The sequence below is a fragment of the Mus caroli genome, unplaced genomic scaffold (genome assembly GCF_978045245.1).
Source record: "Mus caroli unplaced genomic scaffold, Mus_caroli_1 scaffold_2, whole genome shotgun sequence".
Taxonomy (NCBI): domain Eukaryota; kingdom Metazoa; phylum Chordata; class Mammalia; order Rodentia; family Muridae; genus Mus; species Mus caroli.
The window spans coordinates 148,253,559-148,271,519 of record NW_028227257.1 but is presented as its reverse complement, the minus strand read 5'-3'; the positions used below and the strand labels follow the sequence as shown (position 1 = coordinate 148,271,519).

The following is a 17,961-nucleotide window of genomic DNA, read 5'->3' as shown; positions in this document are numbered from 1 at the left end:
AGAAACCCTGTCTCAAAAACAACTATTATTATTATTATTACTATTATTATTAATTTAAAATATTGGGGTCAACTGCAGTGTCACATTCCTGCTTCCCAGTTCTATGGGAAGTTGAGGCAGGAGAATCACATAAGTGCAGGGCAAGGTGCCATCTCTTAAAATAAAAATAAAGAATTTTATCTGCATTAGTAGAATCTATCAGTGGACCCAGAGGGGCTGAGCTAGGCATCGTAAAACCAGCTATGAGGCCGGATCCCTGCATCTTCACACGTACGTGAGCAGGTAGGTTGTCTAGCTCCTGCTCCAGATCAGGCCCAGAGAGGAAGACTGAACGTCCAGACTCACAGAGCCACGTTTAATTCAGGTCTGTCTGGCTCTGAACTCTTTGCCTGCAACACTTCCTGTGTGCACCATCGCAGTCTGCTGAGGCCGACTTGGGCCTTCTCTGGGCTGGCCCTGGGAGGGTGGGGGCTGCAGGCAGACCCAAGGCTCCACTCCTAGAAGAATTGCTGGAAACGGCTTTCTATAAGTGGCTACTAATACTCAGGGCCTCTTCACCGAAATCCCCCTTTCCCGACACCAACCACTGGGCTAACAATGGCATCTAAGGGACAGCTGGTACCAAAATAGCAACTGGTCTCCTACCCACCCACTCAGGGAAGGAGTCACACAGGCCCGTGCTGGCAGGCCTGGGGACAAGGAGCTGGCACATACGTCATCCTTGCTGGGCCTTCAGATGCCCAGGAGCCCATGCTGAAGACGGGCAGCCCCTCAGGGGACGAAAGAGGGAAATTAGCATGCATGCGTGCAAATGGCTGGCATGGTGACTCAGGGTGGAGGGGAAGGGAAGTGTTTACTGTGGAAACCCTGGCTGAGTGATTCTGGTAACTGATCGTCATCAGTTAGGCCTGGAAGCACAGAGCCCCCAGAAGCTCCCCGTGTCTTACACTGCTCACTCTGGGGCCTCAGTTTCTCTCAGCCCCTTCCTCTGTACATAAGACCCTGGTGACAATGGAATGGGAATTTGCCTTATGAATTCGGGAAGAATTGCTGAAACTTTTCACAAGTGTCCTGAAGCCGCAGCCTCTTGACCTGTGGTACACCCCCCCCACCGCACCCCCACCTCCCACCCCACCCCCTGCGGCATGACCATGCCCTGCCCTCCGATTTCTTTTCTTCACTTCCTCTATCCAGGGCCCCTCCTGATCTCAGTTTCCAGTCCTTTCCTGCCCCCATTTCACAGATGAGTAAAAGGAGGCACCAAGGGATAAGAGCTACGGTCAAGTAGCTGCAGGGTTCATGTCCAGGGCACTTTCCAAATCCTCCTCATAGTTCCAGCTGTGGCAAACTGTGGTGTCCTCCCAGAGTGAGTGACATTGCCTCATCTCCCTGTCTGAGTGTGTCTCATGGCATAGTCTGTCAGATTACTGACTCCATCTATTTGCTCTCTGTGTGTCTTGAAGTCTTCCTTCCAGAGGTGGATGGGTGGAGCTGGTAGCAGTCTGGATTTGGGGGGACAGAGAAAAAGATCTGCTACTCGGCAGCCAAGTGCCATATGCTCCACTCAAGTGCTGGACCTGGACTTTGGGCTCCACAATCTCTTTGGATGACTTCCATTCTAGAGCCTGGAAGCTGAGAAATCCCTGTGCCTGCTTTGGTCAGCCTGCACTTGCTGTGCGCTCAGCACAGAGCATAGAATGAATACCATTGGACCATAACACATTACAGGCACAAAATTGCTTTACTGAGGTAAAACCCACCGATTTGAAGTGTGCAGTCTAACTGAAATGAGAAGTTTTAGGTTCAGGGAGAGACTCTGTCTCTAAGAAAATATAGCTGTGTAACCAACTTGTGTTGTTCAAGCCACTGGTACACAGAAATCAATCAGGGTGATATGTTGCATTTCAATATATTTTCGGAGAAAGAGTCCTTTTTTTTTTTTTTTTTGGATATATGTAGCTATCCCAGAACTCACTATGTAGATCAGGCTATCCTTGAACTTACAGAGATTTACCTGCCTCTGCCTCCCAAGTGCTTGGGTCAAAGTTATATACCACTTCAACCATCTTAAAATGTATAATTTTTAAGATTAATAAAACAAGATACTTATGGAATCAAAATGTAAACATTATGTGGTCTGGAGAGACAGCTGAATGGTAGGATGTTCGTTAAGCACAAGACTGGGTTTGCTCCATAACATTGTAAATTATTTTATTATTATTGGTGGTGGTGGTGGTGGTGGCATTTCCACATGTCTGAAATGCATTTTTTCATTATACTATAAGTTACTGTGAGAATACTTATTTAAGAATAATAACCTAGGGGGCTGGAGAGATGGCTCAGCAGTTAAGAGCACTGATTGCTCTTCCAGAGGTCCTGAGTTCAATTCCCAGCAATCACATGGTGGCTCACAGCCGTCTTCCCTCCGATGCCCTCTTCTGGTGTGTCTGAACACAGAGACAGTAAGAAACCCTGCCTCAAAAACTAAAATGGAAAATGGCCGAGAAAACTATCCATACTGGATCTCTGGCCTCTACGTGTGCACACACAGGCAAGTGAGTCCGTGTGTACGCACATACACTATACACACTACTGAGATAAGGGGGCTGGAGAGATGTCTCAGCTGTTAAGTGCACTGGGTGCTCTTCCAGAAGAGCTGGGTTCAATTCCCAGGTCATGGCAGCCCATAGCTCTAGTTCCAGGGGGTCTGACTCTCTCCATGGGGTCCAGGCATGCACATCACACACACACACACACGTTTAATTTTTTGTTTTTGTTTTTTTGAGACAGGGTTTCTCTGTATAGCCCTGGCTGTCCTGGAACTCACTCTGTAGACCAGGCTGGCCTAGAACTCAGAAATCTGCCTGCCTCTGCCTCCCAAGCACTGGAATTAAAGGCATGTGCCACCACACCCGGCTTACGTTTAATTTTTAAAAGAATTAAAATAAAGATCACCTAAAGGGAGTGAGCACCATCAGGACAAAACCACTGGGCACACGTTGAAAACAAAGCGAGAGCGTTTGCTCTACTCCTCTGTGGTTATAAAGAGTAACCTCGAACACAAAGAGTGATTAAGAGGGTCGTTTGCCGAGTAGCGGAAATATTTCTGAGCAGATTTTTCCAGGGGCTGAAACGCTTGTCTCTGGCTCTGTGACATCAGTCAGGGAAACAACAGTGAGTCGATTAGAAGCCAGATCCTAAAACTTTCCACTGATGTCTCTGTGCTAAGCCCGTGCTCTGCTTTTGACAGAGGACAGAGCTTGCAGTCCGCTATCGGGCTTCATGCTGCCGGCAGGAACTGCCAGAGACTGTGTCTGGGAAGATTTCCACTTGTCTTTGTTCTCTGAGACACCACAAGGCTTCTGAGGCACCGGCCTGGGCCAGGCGCCTTTGTCTCCTGCTCATTCCCCCTCCCTCACCATCTCATGGGCCCAGAAGGCTCTTGGAATAGCTTTGATCTGGTCATCTTTTCTTTTCTTCTTAGTCTTCTTGACAGAGATTAACATTGCCAGCCTTCTGTGTGATCATGGGGCAAGCGACCTCACTTCTGTGACTCAGTTTCCTAATTTGTGAGCGTTTTACCGGTACCCACCTCTTAGGTTGTTCCCGTGGAACTCATATGTAAATGCAGGTGGTGGAACCAGGTCATGCGCATGTGATCTGCCATTGAGCCGCCATGCCCAGCTCTAGGAACAATTGTGAATGGTTGGAGTGAGCTGGCATCAGAGTGGCCTCCCAGAGACAACTAGAGAAGGGGAGAGGACAGTGAGAGAAGGCTCGCTGCTTCCATGCATAGCTTAGCTTTCAGACATTTACAGGCCCAGGTTATAGCAGACACTCAGTGGAAATCATCCTGACTGGTTCTGCTGGCGTGTGCCTGACATTCCAGCACTGAGCCAGGTAGGAAGAGTCAAGAGTTCGAGGCCAGCCTGGGCACAAAGCAAGAACCTATGAAGAGAAGGAAGTGGAAAAGGAAAGGAAAGATGAATCTCGCAATCCTGAATGTTACGTGAAGCACAGATTTGACTTAAGTTTGTCCTCTTTTTTGCTTGGTTGGGACCAAGCTCATTCATTCATTCATTCATGCATGCATGTATGCATGCCTTCTTTCCTTTTTTAAAAAATTTATTTATTTATTTTATGTATATGAGTACACTGTCCCTCTCTTCAGACACACCAGAAGAGGGCACTGGATCCCATGCAGATGGTTGTGAGCTACCATGTGATTGCTGGGAATTGAACTCAGGACCTTTGGAAGAGTAATCAGTGCTCTTAACCACTGAGCCGTCTCTCCAGCCCCCAGCCTTCTTTCCTTATTAACTTACTTATTTTTTTGTTTAATTTGTACTCAGTTACTTAGTGTGTTTGTGCATGCATGGGTGTATGCGTGTGTGTGCCTGTGCATGTGCGTGTGTGCTTGCATGTGTCACAGTTCTGGTGCAGAGCTCAGTGGATAACCTGCAGGAGTTGGGACTCACCTTCCACCAGGTGGGTTCTGGGAATTGAACTCAGGTCCTTAGGCTTGGCAGTCGTGCTTGCTGAACCAGTCCCTCTTATGTTCTCAAGGGGTGTGAGGGATAGGTGCTACTTTGCAGATGGGTAACTGGTGAGAGGGTAGGTAGGTCAAGCCACGGAGGGGCAGTGGATTAACTGTCAACCATGAAGCATCGCTGCCCACCTGGCTGCAAACCTGACTGATATGTCTACGTCTGTGGCTCTTCTCCAGATGCTGTCAAATCTGGACCTGACTCTTCAGGCATCCAAGCAAAATGGCACCGAGACCCGGGAGGTGTTCCTGGTCCTCGTTTCGAACAAAAATGTCTTCGTGAAGTTCCAGGCCCCGGAAATCCCATTGCACTTGGCCTACGTGAGTGTGTGACCCTTAACTCTAGGCAGGCTGTGGGAAATCTCTGCCTGGTGTCCCTCTCTGTGAGCAACATGGCACACCAGAAAGGCAGAGGCAGATAGGGACAGGACCAGAAGGTGCCAGAGGAGGCAGAGGTGGGCAATAGAGGTGAAGATGGCTCACAGATGGACCCATAGGCCAGCGTGGTGGAGACATCATGGAAAATCCCTTCCTAAGTCCAAGGGCCTGGCCTCCCTTCCCAGAGTGCTCTTCTCCTTCTCACTGAGAGAGGAAGTCAGGTCCCAGAGATCTTCCCATGCTGCCTCTCCAATCAGTTCCTTCCCCACTTGCTACCCAGGGTTGAGGAGTTACCAGGGTCCTGAATGACACTAGGAATGCAAGCTCTGGCTGGAGGGTTGCAGCTGCAGTCTAGCCTGGTTGCATCTTTTTACTTGCTCTGAACACTCACAGTGACAGCCCTGAATCATCTGCGTGCAGATCACCACCCAGAGGCCAGAGGCCGTAAACCAGGGGCCTGATAAACGTCATGCTCTTTAGTCACGGCTGTAACCCTCTTACTGGGGTTAATGCCTGCAGAGTAGGCAGTGTGCTCTATTATATCTCTTCTGACTGTCATGCAGTCCTCCTTAATATCTAATCTGAAGCCCTCCTGCTGCTGCTACCTCAGCTCAAAGTAGCTTGGAGTCAATAGTTCTAGCTGCTTCCTCTAGATCACCTCCTCCAGGAAGTCCTCTTCATTTCCTTCCTTAGCCCAACAGACCCCAGAGGAGCCTAAGGGAGGTAGTAAGGTTTGGGATCTCTCCAGTCTCCCCATCCCCAGAATAAATTTAATCTAATTTTATGTATATGGGTGTTTTGTCTGTACCATATGTGAGCCTTGTGCCTGAGGAGGCCAGAATAATGTTGCATTCCCTAGGGCTTTAGTTACAGATGGCTGTGAGCCACCATGTGGGTGCTGGGAATTGAACCTGGGTTCTCATGAGAGAAGAGTCAGGGCTCCTAACCACTGAGCCATCTTTCCAGACCTGCTTTTTGCTTTTCATGATAGGGTTTCTCTGTGTAGGCCTGGGTGTCCCAGAACTTGCTATGTAGTCCAGGCTGGCCTCGAACTCACAGAGTTCTGCCTGCTTCTGCCATTCAGGTGCTACGATTAAAAGCATGAGCCACCACTACCTGGCTCCAGCCTTGGTTTTTGTTATTTATTAAATAATGTCCTCTATCTTCTATTACTTCAACTAAGGATGTCTCTCTAGTTTCTTAATGGTGAGCTCCCAGAGTCGGCAGAACCCCATCTGTCTTCATTCGTTTACTCATTCATTTTTTTTTCTCATACCTTTCTTCCTTTCCCCTTCCACTGTCCCCTTCCCCATGCATTGGGAGTACCTAATATGTGGCAGGTCTCAAGGTGCAGCTGGCGTATCAGATCCCCAATGAACAAAGGCTCAGAGCCTTCAATGAGTCAAGTGCTGTGTGTGGATGGGCACCAAGATTTCCCTCCCGTATCCTCAGAGTGCAGACGGTTACAGACAGTAGCTACATTGGTGCCATTATATATGGTTTGAATGAGTGCCTCATGGTGAGGGTAAAGCAAGGACAGACGGACAAACAAATGTGTGTTTCTGTACAGCCATCACGTGCAGGAGGGAGATGGAGCAGATCTAGCTATGCTAGAAGAGGTACCGGGGGCTCTGGGCTGACTGACGACTTCTGAGCCTTGTCATTTGAAGTCCTGACCTCTTTGCTGCCAGCAGACTTAGCTGACTCCCCAGATTGGTAGGAAGTGACCCAGCACTCTGTGTCTCCACAGGACTCCCGCCTGGTCATCTTCCAAGGGCAGCCAAGAGTCAATATCACACTGCTACCATCCCTTACCTCCAGGAAACAGATCCTCGACTGGGCAGCCACCAAGGGCGCCATCACCTCGATAGCAGCACTGGATGACCCCCAAAGCATCGTCCTCCAGTTGGGCCAAGGTCAGCTCCCTCCGTTGCTTCTGAGTTCAGGTTCAATTGCAGAGAAGACGGCGCAAACTCCTGATATGGGCACTACCAGCTTGTGGTGGCACGTGATTTGCCCACAGTCAAATGTGACTGGCTGGTGCCCTTTACAGTTAGCGACTGCTTCTGCATCACATAGCAGATGAGAAATGCCAGATTTTTTACTTGGGATGTGGCTTGGTTGGTAGAGCCCCGTGCATGGTGTTAAGCTCTAGAGCCCTAGAGCCCTAGAGCCCTAGAGCATGGTGGCTCGGACCTGTAGTGCCAGCACTCGGCGGGCAGAGGCAGGAGAATCAGGAGTTCAAGGTCATCCTCTGCGACATAGCAAGTTCAAGGCTTCCCTGGAGCTTGCCGGTCAGCCAGTCTAGCCAAGTCTGCGAGCCAAGTTCAGTGAGACACTGTGTCTCAAACAAACAAACAAAAATAATAATAATAATAATAATATGGAAAGCAATTAAGGAAGATACTTGACCTGTGCTGGCGTGCTGGGTGGGGTGGGGGGACTGCACTCTTGACGAGTGCCATGGGCTCATTTGCTATGTTAACCCTGTGCTGACACAGGCGGAAACAAAGGCCGGCTACTCAGTGGTGAGCCATCCTCGGCCCTGTTAAGCTCTGTCCTGAATGTCTCCTCATCAATGCCTTGTCTGCAAGTGGGGTAGGACCCTCTGATACATCTGTCTCCACAGACCCAAAGGCACCATTCTTCTGCTTGCCAGAAGCTCACAAGGACATGGGCGCCACACTTGAATGGCAACCACGATCCCAGACCCCAGTCCAAAGCTGTCGCTTGGAAGGTGTGTCTGGCCACAAGGAGGCCTACATCCTGAGGATCCTGCCAGGTTCTGAGGCCGGGTAAGCTAACCTTTGTGTGTATTACCCAATCAGATCCTAGTCTCCAAATGCATTACCCAATCAGATCCTAGTCTCCAAATGCATTACCCAATCAGATCCTAGTCTCCAAATGCATTACCCAATCAGATCTCAGCCTCCAAGTGTATTACCCAATCAGATCCCAGCCTCCACGTGTATTACCCAATCAGATCCCAGCCTCCAGGTGTATTAATTTTCCTATTGCTGAGATAAAACACCATGACCAAGGCAATGTGTAGAAGAGTTTATTTTGGGCTCGCAGCTCCAGAGCATCAGAGTTCACAACAGCAGAGTGGAGGTTGCAGGCAGCAGGCAGCTGGAGCAGCAGCTAAGAGCTCACATCTTGAACCACACAGACAGGAGGCAGAGAGCTCACCAAAGCCCACCCCTTGCGTTCTACACCCTCCAGGAAGGCCCATTTCCCTAAGCCTTCCCAGACTGGGATCAAGTATTCAGATGCTCATACGGAAACCAGCACACCAGGTCTGTCCCCATACTAAAGCCACAACCATCTGCCCGCCCGCTACAGGCCCCGGACGGTGACCGTAATGATGGAACTGAGTTGCACATCTGGGGACGCCATTCTCATCCTGCACGGCCCTCCGTATGTCTCCTGGTTCATCGACATCAACCACAGCATGCAGATCTTGGTGAGCCTTGTACTCCCACCCCAGCCGAGACCTTACACACCTTCCCCAGCTTCCTACCTTCATCTAAGTTGTTAAAGTAAAGGCCACTTCCAGGAAGCTTGTCTTGATGGGCCAGGGAATTCCTTAACCTAGCCTGGTGGGCCAAGGAAGACTCCTGGAGATACAAACTCTGAGCTGGGTCAGAGGTCAAAGGGGAAACAGAGAAGGTGAGGGGAAGGGACGGCAAGGCACAGGCGAAGGGCAGGGGTCTCCGTAGGTAAGACGCCAGCTCTCTTTTTCTGCCTTCAGACCACAGGTGAATACTCTGTCAAGATCTTTCCAGGAAGCAAGGTCAAAGGCGTGGAGCTCCCAGACACACCCCAAGGCCTGATAGGGGAGGCCCGCAAGCTCAATGCCAGCATTGTCACCTCCTTTGTAGAGCTCCCTCTGGCCAGCAATGTCTCCCTGAGGGCCTCCAGCTGCGGTGAGCCCCAGCCCTGTGCCCCTGTCCCAGACCTATTGCTCCTCCTCCCTTTCCATCACTTTGCCCCTCTCTGTTCTTTGAGCTTGGCCGGTTTCTCTGTGCCTCACTGGCCTCATCTGCCTCATCTGCCACCCGTAGTGCACACCCAGTGACGGTCCACTCCACCCACTCCATAGGTGGTGTGTTCCAGACCTCCCCTGCACCCGTTGTGACCACACCTCCCAAGGACACGTGCAGCCCCGTGCTACTCATGTCCCTGATCCAGCCAAAGTGTGGCAATCAGGTCATGACTCTGGCACTCAATAAAAAACACGTGCAGGTAAGTAAAGCCCCGCCCCTCCACCTTGAGATGGCATGGACAGCTGATCCCCTGCCAAGAATGTCAGGGGCCCAGCCCAGGCAGTAAGAGCAAGTCACATCCCTGTGCAAGCCTCGGTTTTCTCACTTGTGAAATGCAGTTTGAACAGAGCACAGAGCCGTGCACTGGTATCCTCAGATATTCTCAGAACCTGGGAGGCTGAGCGAGGAGGATGGTGAATTTCAGGTGGACTAGGCTACATAGAAGGTATAAAACAGGGTCATCCTCAACTACATAGGGAGTTTGAGGACAGCCTAGGCTACATGAGCCCCAATCTCAAAACACAAGAATAATCATGCCAACATTAGGTAGTCATTATTAATCTTTGTTTATTTGTTTTCTTTTTAAGACAGGGTTTCTCTGTGTAGCTCTGGCTGTCTTAGAACTCACTCTGTAGACCAGGCTGGCCTTGAACTCGTAGAAATCTGCCTGACTCTGCCTTCTGGGTGCTGGGATCAAAGGTGTGCGCCACCACTGCCTGGCTTAGTCATTATTATTAATCTTAATGGTGGTTGAGCCAGGTGGTCACAGAAATTTGTATTATGTGGCCTTTGCATGATTGATAAATCCAAAAGACACTCTGCAGGGCTGGGGAGATGCCCAGGGAATAACGTGTTTGCCGTGGAGTAACGTGCTCGCCGTGCAAGCACGAGGGACTGAGTTTGGATTCCCAGCACTAGGAGGCAGAGAAAAGGAAGCCCTGGGGTCTCTCTATCCAGCCAGGCTAGCCAATCCGTGAGGTCCGGGTTCAGTAGGACCTCCCTGTCTTGCCAGGTATGGTAGCTTGTGGGTTTTTTTTTTTTCCCTTGGTTTTTTTGAGACAGGGTTTCTCTGTGTAGCCCTGGCTGTCCCGGAACTCATTCTGTAGACCAGGCTGGCCTCGAACTCAGAAATCCGCCTGCCTCCACCTCTCAAGTGCTGGGATTAAAGGTGTGTGCCACTACTGCCCAGCTAGTTTGTGCTTTTAATCCCAGCACTTGGGAGGCAGAGGCAGGCAGAACCCTGTAAGTTCAAAGGCCAGCCTGGTCTACAGAGTGAGTTCCAGGCCAGCTAAGGCTATATAGTGAGACCCTGGAGAGAGAGAGAGAGACAGAGAGAGAGAGAGACAGAGAGAGAGAGAGAGAGACAGAGACAGACAGACAGACAGACAGAGATACACACAGAGACACACAGAGACACAGAGACAGAAATCAGTGGAATGACTCAGTGGTGAAACATTTGCACACAGCCTGCTTACCTGACTTCAAGCCCCAGAACCCACAGGAAGATGGAAAGAACAGCTCCACTAAGCCATGCTCTGACCTTCACCTGTGTACCCTGCCCAGGGCACACACTCAATAACCATAATAGGTTAGTTTTAAAAGCAAGGTGCTTTGCACTGCATGGTATCTGCACTCAGCAGTTCTTTCCTGTTGGGTGTTCAAAAGACAGTGCGATAGAAACTCACTAGCTGGCATCATTGGTTTCTTGGCTTTGTGCATATAAAACCTGGTATTTCTAATGATACAGTTAAAAAAAAAAAGCAAGGTGCAGTAGTAAAAGATGCCTGATGCCTGATAGCAAACTCTGTGTTCCACACATGAGCACCTATGTATGCGGGTGTACATATGGTAGATAGACCGCACACACAGAGTATATAAACTGCACACACAACACACATACAGAGTATATAAACTGCGCACACACACATACACACAGGGTATATAAACTTCACACACATACACACACACAGAGTATATAAACTGCACACACATACATACACACACACATGCACGCAGAGAGAGAGGCAGAGAAAGGTATTAATACCGTCACTGTGTATTCCTAATTGGACTAGAGCCTTAAACTCACAGAGATCCCCCTGCCTCTGCCTCCCGGGTGCTGGGATTCCCAGGCGCCACCACCGCCCTGCACAGAATGGAGAAAGTCTACATCTTCCCTTCTGAACTTGTGACTCTCCTCACCTCGCCTCCAGGATGCTGGATTATATTATATTATATATAATGCTGGATTATATTATATTATATATAATGCTGGATTATATTATATATTATATTATGCATGCGGCACTGTGCCGTTCTCAATTTGCTTTTGACCAAACAGACATATGTACGTGCCCACTCCGGTTTGTTTCACTCATTCCTCCCCTCCCCCACCCACCTCCCAGTGCTGGGGGTGGAACCCACCTGGAGTCCCAAAAAAGTCTTGTCTGTTCTGTACCTACTCAGTAGAGCTGTGTTCCCAGCCCCCTACAATAACTTGCTTTTATTTGAGGAGTCTGAATCTGGCTATGATCCATATAGTGTGGAATTTGCTATATAGACCAGGCTGGTCTTAAACTCAGTAGAGATCTGGCTGCCTCTATCTCCTAAGGGATGGGAATTAAAGGTACACACCGCCATTCCTAACTTTTAACTTAAAAGAAAGAAACCCAAAAACAAAAAAATTAAATATATTTTTTAATGTATGTAGGTGTTTTTCCTGCATCAAAGTCTATCCACCACACTTGCCCACGGAGGCCAGAAAAGGCCATTGGATCCCTGGACCCATAGTTATAGACGGTTGTGAGCTGCCATGTGTGTGTTGGGGGCTGAGCCCAGGTTCTATATCTGAGCAGCCAGTGCTCTTAGGCACTGAACAGTCTCTCCAGATCCTTATTTTAACTTTTGAGCTTTTTGTTGTTGTTTAATTTTTTTGAGACAAGATTTTTTTGTTTGTTTGTTTTTGTTTTTGTTTTTCGAGACAGGGTTTCTCTGTATAGCCCTGGCTGTCCTGGAACTCACTTTGTAGACCAGGCTGGCCTTGAACTCACAGAGATCTGCCTGCCTCTGCTTCCCAAGTGCTTTGATTAGAGGGGTGTGCTGCTACCACCCAACTTAAAAAAATTTTTATTTAAATGTTAGATAGGAGCTGGGCATGGTGGCACACACCTTTAATCCCAGCACTCGGGAGGCAGAGGCAGGTGGTTTTCTGAGTTCGAGGCCAGCCTGGTCTACAAAGTGAGTTCCAGGTCAGCCGCCAGGGCTATACAGAGAAACCCTGTCTCGAAAAACCAAAAAAAAGAAAGAAAGAAAGAAAGAAAAAAGTTAGATAGGGTGGAGAAATGACTGAGCAGTTTTAAAAAGCGCTGTTCAGAAGACCTAAGTTTGATTCCTAGCACCTATACTGTGGCTCACAACCATCTGTAACTCTAGTTCCATGGGGTCTAATGCCCTCTGCTGGCCTCTGAAGGCACTACATGTATGTTGTGCATACACACACTTAGGCAAAACAACACACACACACACACACACACACACACACACTCTGGGTTCAGTTCCCAGCAATGCAGAAAATAAGAAGACATTCTAGTTGCCCATCCACTACTGAATAATTTTTTTTCCTGGTTTTTCTGAAGTCTCTGTCAGAGCTTTGATGTCTCCTTGGAAAGGTTTCAATAAGGATTCGTTTTACTTATTTTTAAACTATGTGTAGGGTGGGGGGTATGTGCACGTGGCTACAAGTGTCTACAAGGCCAGTAGTCATCCTTCCGAGCTGGAGTTACAATCGGTTGTGAGCATTCAGACATGGGTTGGGTGCTGGGAACTGAACTCTGCAAACTGAGTCCTCTGCAAGAATGGCCGGGGCTCTTAACTGCTGAGCTGTCTCTCCAGCCCCCGTGAGCAGTACTTACAGTGTTTCAGTAGTGACGGCGAGGCCTGAGGGAATGCTGGGCCTCCTAATGATGCCCTTCTCCCCTGGGTCAGACTCTCCAGTGCACCATCACAGGCCTGACTTTCTGGGACTCCAGCTGCCAGGCTGAAGACACTGACGACCATCTTGTCCTGAGTAGCACCTACTCCAGCTGCGGCATGAAAGTGACAGCCCATGTGATCAGCAATGAGGTAAGGCCTGGGAGTAGGAAGGTGTCATGTCCAGCAGAGTCAGTGTCCCCTCAGACACCTCACTGATCCCGGGGCTGAGGGACATTTCGGGGAGTGGGAAGCAGCAGTGAGTAAGGAGCCAAAGCATAGACACTGCTTAGCTTGGCCTTCCCATCCATAAGTCAGGTCTGGGATATCCTCTGGGGTCTTTCTGGCTCTGACCGGCTTTTGGCTCTGTCTTTGCAGGTGATCATCAGTTTCCAGTCAGGCTCACCACCACTTCGGGTGAGATGGACGGTCCTACGATGCTTTCCAACTGGTGCAGGGTGGCCTGCTGGGGTGGGGCCCCTTTCTGGCCTACCAGGGAGCAGGCTTCAGGAAACTCAGGCCTGAACCCTGACAAGGCCTGACAAGGCCCGTGTTTCCAGTGTGCCTCAGTCTCCCCTTCCATACAATGGGAGCAGTGCTGCTGAGGGTTAGGCTTTCGGCCTCTTAAATTCAGGCAACCAGCTCACAGTGGCTGTGTCACCTTGGGCAAATCTTTTAACTCTCCCGGGGCTCAATGGTCATTGGCTATAAACTGTAGCACAAAAAAAGACCCCACCCCATCGGGGTTTTTAAGGAGCAGTACTGAGAGGTGTGAAGTTTCTCTCCACTAGCCCAATGCCAAGTGAGTTGTTCATAAATGTGAGAACTATGAGTTTATTGTTTAAAAGGTGAGGATGGAGGTCAGGCAATTCCTGCTGTCATTCCGCTCAGACTGCCCTCCTCCTCGTGTCCTCCCACAGAAAAAGGTACAGTGCATCGACATGGACAGCCTCTCCTTCCAGCTGGGCCTCTACCTCAGCCCGCACTTCCTCCAGGCATCCAACACCATCGAGCTAGGCCAGCAGGCTTTCGTACAGGTACTGAGCACCCCACCTAACTCCTTGAGTCTTCTATGGGCCTTTCTTCCCAACGTTGCTAAAGAGAAGATCGGATGCCACCTTCCAGAGGAAGGAGAAGGCCAGCCCGGGTGTGTGTGTGGAAGGCACAAAGAGAAAAGGACTTGCGCATTAGAATGTCACTCTGTCCTGCCTGCTTGTTCCTGGAGCCTGTGGGGCTCCTTCTTGTCTTTTATTCAGAGGGATGGGGGCTCCCTTTCTAGCTGACGTCAAGAGGGCATCAGTGAAGAGCCAAGGATACCTGCATGTATCTCCTCCCTCTGTCTGTCTGTGCAGGTGAGCGTGTCTCCATTGACCTCTGAGGTCACAGTCCAGCTAGATAGCTGCCATCTGGACTTGGGGCCCGAAGGGGACATGGTGGAACTCATCCAGAGCCGAACAGCCAAGGGCAGCTGTGTGACCTTGCTGTCTCCAAGCCCTGAAGGTGACCCACGCTTCAGCTTCCTCCTCCGGGTCTACATGGTGCCCACACCCACCGCTGGCACCCTCAGTTGCAACTTAGCTCTGCGCCCTAGCACCTTGTCCCAGGTAAGTGGACATGGCTCGAGACTAGTTTCACTGAAGCTGTGACGTCAGTTTATACACACACCTGCAACTACCCATCTACATGTTTATCCTCTACATATTTTACCATCCATCCATCACCCATCTGCCCACATATCAGGATCCCAGCCATTTATCCACATACCCATCAATCTGCCTACCTATTCATGGACTCCACCTACGCACCCGCCAGAAGCCAAGCCATTCATTCATAGACCCACCCACATATCCAACCGTTTACTCACCCATCCAAACAACCCACATATCCAACCATCCACCTACCCATACACACATCATTTACTGTCTGTCAGTCCATGTACCTATCCACCCATCCATCTATCCACCAATCTACCTACCTATCCATACGCACACTCCTGCATCCACCTACCTCCCCTCTCCCTACCAGACGCTCACCCATCACCCACCACTTGCCCTTCTAGCTACTCATCCACAAGCATCCATTATTCTCAATACTTTCACCAGCTCACCTAGTTACTCACTTACTCCAGAATCCCACCCACCCACCCACCCACCCACGTGGCGATCACCAATGTGACTGATCTCAGGAAACTTGACACTCTGCCCTGCTGGTATCACACGTTGCCCTCGGTCCTGACACACTCACAAGAACACTCCAGGTGTCTGCACACAGATTTCTAGGAGTCAAAACCTCCTGAAGCTGGGCCCCCACCCAGATAGCTATACCTGTCTTCCAGGCCCTGAGCCTCCAAGCATCTGGGCTGACCTGGCTTGTGGCTTGCGGCTTGCACAGGCTAACAGATGCTGGGCTCCTACTGGAGACCATTTACAGCAGCCGCAGGCTACCCTGCTGCTCTCGCACGTCACGTGCCTCCCTAGGACTTGCCTGCAGCCTCCCAGCCTGAAAATAGCGGACAAACGACTCAGCCAAGGGCTGGGATGGCAGCAAGGGAGAGCTGCAGACAAGGAGAACCGCATGCTGCCAGCTGAAGGCTGGGTCACTTACCACACTCCTCCCTCCTCAGGAAGTCTACAAGACAGTCTCCATGCGCCTGAACGTCGTCAGCCCTGACCTGTCTGGTGAGCAGGGAACAGGGCTGGGAATGGAGCCCAGATATGGGGGCCCTTGGGAGGAGAGGAGGGTTTCTCAGGCCCAGCAGCCCGAGGAGCTCACAGAAAGATGCCAGGTGCCATGGACAGCCCTCCACTCTCAGGCCCCTCCTGGGCCTTATCTCTGTCCCGTTAGTCACTGGTTGCCATGATGGAGGACTTAACCTCCTGGACAGAACTTTAGCACCTTAGCTATGGTATAAGGCCCCACATTCCTTGACATCTCAAGAGTGGAGGAAGCCCCTTGAGCCTAACACCCTCTGGTCTCTATTGTTCCCCTGGGCCCAGGCAGTACCAGGCAAGAGAGTCCTGTTGCTAGGGGCAGATACATGCGGTGTAGTCTAGGATGGCTCACCCCCCAGCCAGAGCTGAGAATGCAGGGCTCCTAAACTCCCTGCACAGACAATAAGTCTAAGGAGACTAAGGGCCCAGAACTATGTAGAAACAGGAGAGAAGCCTGCAGTGACCTGAGCAGCACTGGGTTTAAAAGATCCTCTGGCCCATTTGAATCTGGTGTAAGGTGCAGAGGTGGGGCGGCTGGTTGGAGAGGTCACACAGCATGGCAGAGCAGGCGCCTTCATTCTTTACACCCACAACACCATCCATAAAGGTATTACCTGCAAGCCGGGCGTGGTGGCGCACGCCTTTAATCCCAGCACTCGGGAGGCAGAGGCAGGCGGATTTCTGAGTTCGAGGCCAGCCTGGTCTACAAAGTGAGTTCCAGGACAGCCAGGGCTACACAGAGAAACCCTGTCTCGAAAAACCAAAAAAAAAAAAAAAAAAAAAAAAAGGTATTACCTGCTGGGCTTTGGAGACAGGAGGGTGGCCCAACGAGCCTGGCCAGCTGGGCCCTCGGCTTAGTACTGAGCCAGATGAAGAGACCTCTGTCCAGAGAAGTCGAGTCACTGACCCAGCTGAATCTAGCTAATACCCGTGACCAAGGCCAGCATGACAGGGTAGGGACAGGCCTGAGGCCAGAACACACTGACTATCTTGGCCCTCCTTTGTCACACAGGTAAAGGCCTTGTCCTGCCCTCTGTACTGGGCATCACCTTTGGTGCCTTCCTGATTGGGGCCCTGCTCACAGCTGCACTCTGGTACATCTATTCTCACACACGTGAGTATCCCAAGCCTCCACTCCATTCCCACAACAAGCGCTCAGGGCCCGTCCACACCACCCCGGGGCACACCCAGTAGAGCCTCTGAAGAAGCGGGGAGTCCTGGCTGGGGCCCTGACCTTCACCCACGCCCCTCAGGTGGCCCCAGCAAGCGGGAGCCCGTGGTGGCAGTGGCTGCCCCGGCCTCCTCTGAGAGCAGCAGTACCAACCACAGCATCGGGAGCACCCAGAGCACCCCCTGCTCCACCAGCAGCATGGCGTAGTGCCCAGCCTGGAGCCTCGGGGAGCCCCCCAGCCAGCCCTTGCCCTGCAGGAGAGACGGAGCAAACTGGAAACCACCGGCCATGAACTTGTCCCAGGAACCAAACACCTCCCCTCAGTCAAGGCTGGAGCACTCCCCTGAACCTGTTCATTCCTCCCAGTGGAGACTTCAGATTGGAATACCTTGGGATCCCCTCACCCCGCTTTACAGAACTGCCCAATCCAGGGGCTCTGGGATATGGCTGCCCAGGACTATAGAAAGACACGGCACTGCCGTGTACACCCATGCTGCTTAGAAGCCTAAGCCTCTGCCTTCAAGCTGGATCCTGTGCAGGGTGGGCAGGCAAGAACTCAGACATGCCCAGCCTAGCCCAGAGCGGCCTGCATCTGGCCCCAGAAGCCTCCTCACCTGGACTGGCACAACTTCGGTTGGGGAAACAGAAGCTGAGGGAGCTCAGCTCAGTGGGCTTAGATGGGGTGGGGGAGCCGAGCCCCTCCCAGCCCATCCATTGGCCAGGCAGTGGGGGGCGTGGCCAGGCGGCTGGTCCTGGGCCAAGTCCTGCATATTCACTAATAAATCAGACATGAAACCAGTGCCCCTCTGGGTTGTGTGGGAGAAGGGGAAAAAGGGCAATTACGTCACAGAACAAGGGTGCACACCCCTCGGGTCGGCATGGTAGCAGACAGCCAGAGCCCATGTGTGGAGGAAGTCAGTTCTCTCTGCTGCTCGCTCATTTGGTAGCCCAACCTTGGGTCAGAGGGGACAGAAACCAAACACTAAAAAGCCCCGTCTTCAGTCTCTGAGACGCAGCTACCCCTATAAAGTTCTGGGTTCTAATCCTGTACATGACTCTTGTGGGCAGTGAGCCTGTGGACAGCTCCAAGGCTCCTGGAAGCCGGCCACCCTCCCTCATCTGTAAGATGGGCGTCTGGCTTGA

The 17,961-nt window shown here is 51.0% G+C and overlaps 1 protein-coding gene and 1 non-coding gene across 3 annotated transcripts in view; both read left to right on the top strand.

Annotated features, from left to right (window-relative positions):
- The window catches only part of Eng (endoglin), a 36,123-nt gene extending 18,507 nt beyond the window's left edge, over positions 1-17,616 (top strand). For both annotated transcript variants that reach the window (XM_021155804.3, XM_021155803.3), the window contains exons 3-15: positions 4,727-4,867; positions 6,675-6,840; positions 7,554-7,719; positions 8,267-8,387; positions 8,676-8,850; positions 9,027-9,169; positions 12,952-13,089; positions 13,315-13,353; positions 13,857-13,973; positions 14,289-14,540; positions 15,560-15,614; positions 16,660-16,761; positions 16,901-17,616. In XM_021155804.3, coding sequence (XP_021011463.1) covers positions 4,727-4,867; positions 6,675-6,840; positions 7,554-7,719; positions 8,267-8,387; positions 8,676-8,850; positions 9,027-9,169; positions 12,952-13,089; positions 13,315-13,353; positions 13,857-13,973; positions 14,289-14,540; positions 15,560-15,614; positions 16,660-16,761; positions 16,901-17,025 — 1,740 coding nt within the window. In that variant the 3' untranslated portion in view covers positions 17,026-17,616. The remainder of the gene's footprint in view (positions 1-4,726; positions 4,868-6,674; positions 6,841-7,553; positions 7,720-8,266; positions 8,388-8,675; positions 8,851-9,026; positions 9,170-12,951; positions 13,090-13,314; positions 13,354-13,856; positions 13,974-14,288; positions 14,541-15,559; positions 15,615-16,659; positions 16,762-16,900) is intronic.
- LOC115030465 (small nucleolar RNA SNORA8) lies at positions 10,583-10,719 on the top strand. Its single transcript, XR_003836061.1, has one exon. It is a non-coding gene; the product is annotated as a small nucleolar RNA SNORA8 (small nucleolar RNA).
- Positions 17,617-17,961: the final 345 nt, after the last annotated feature.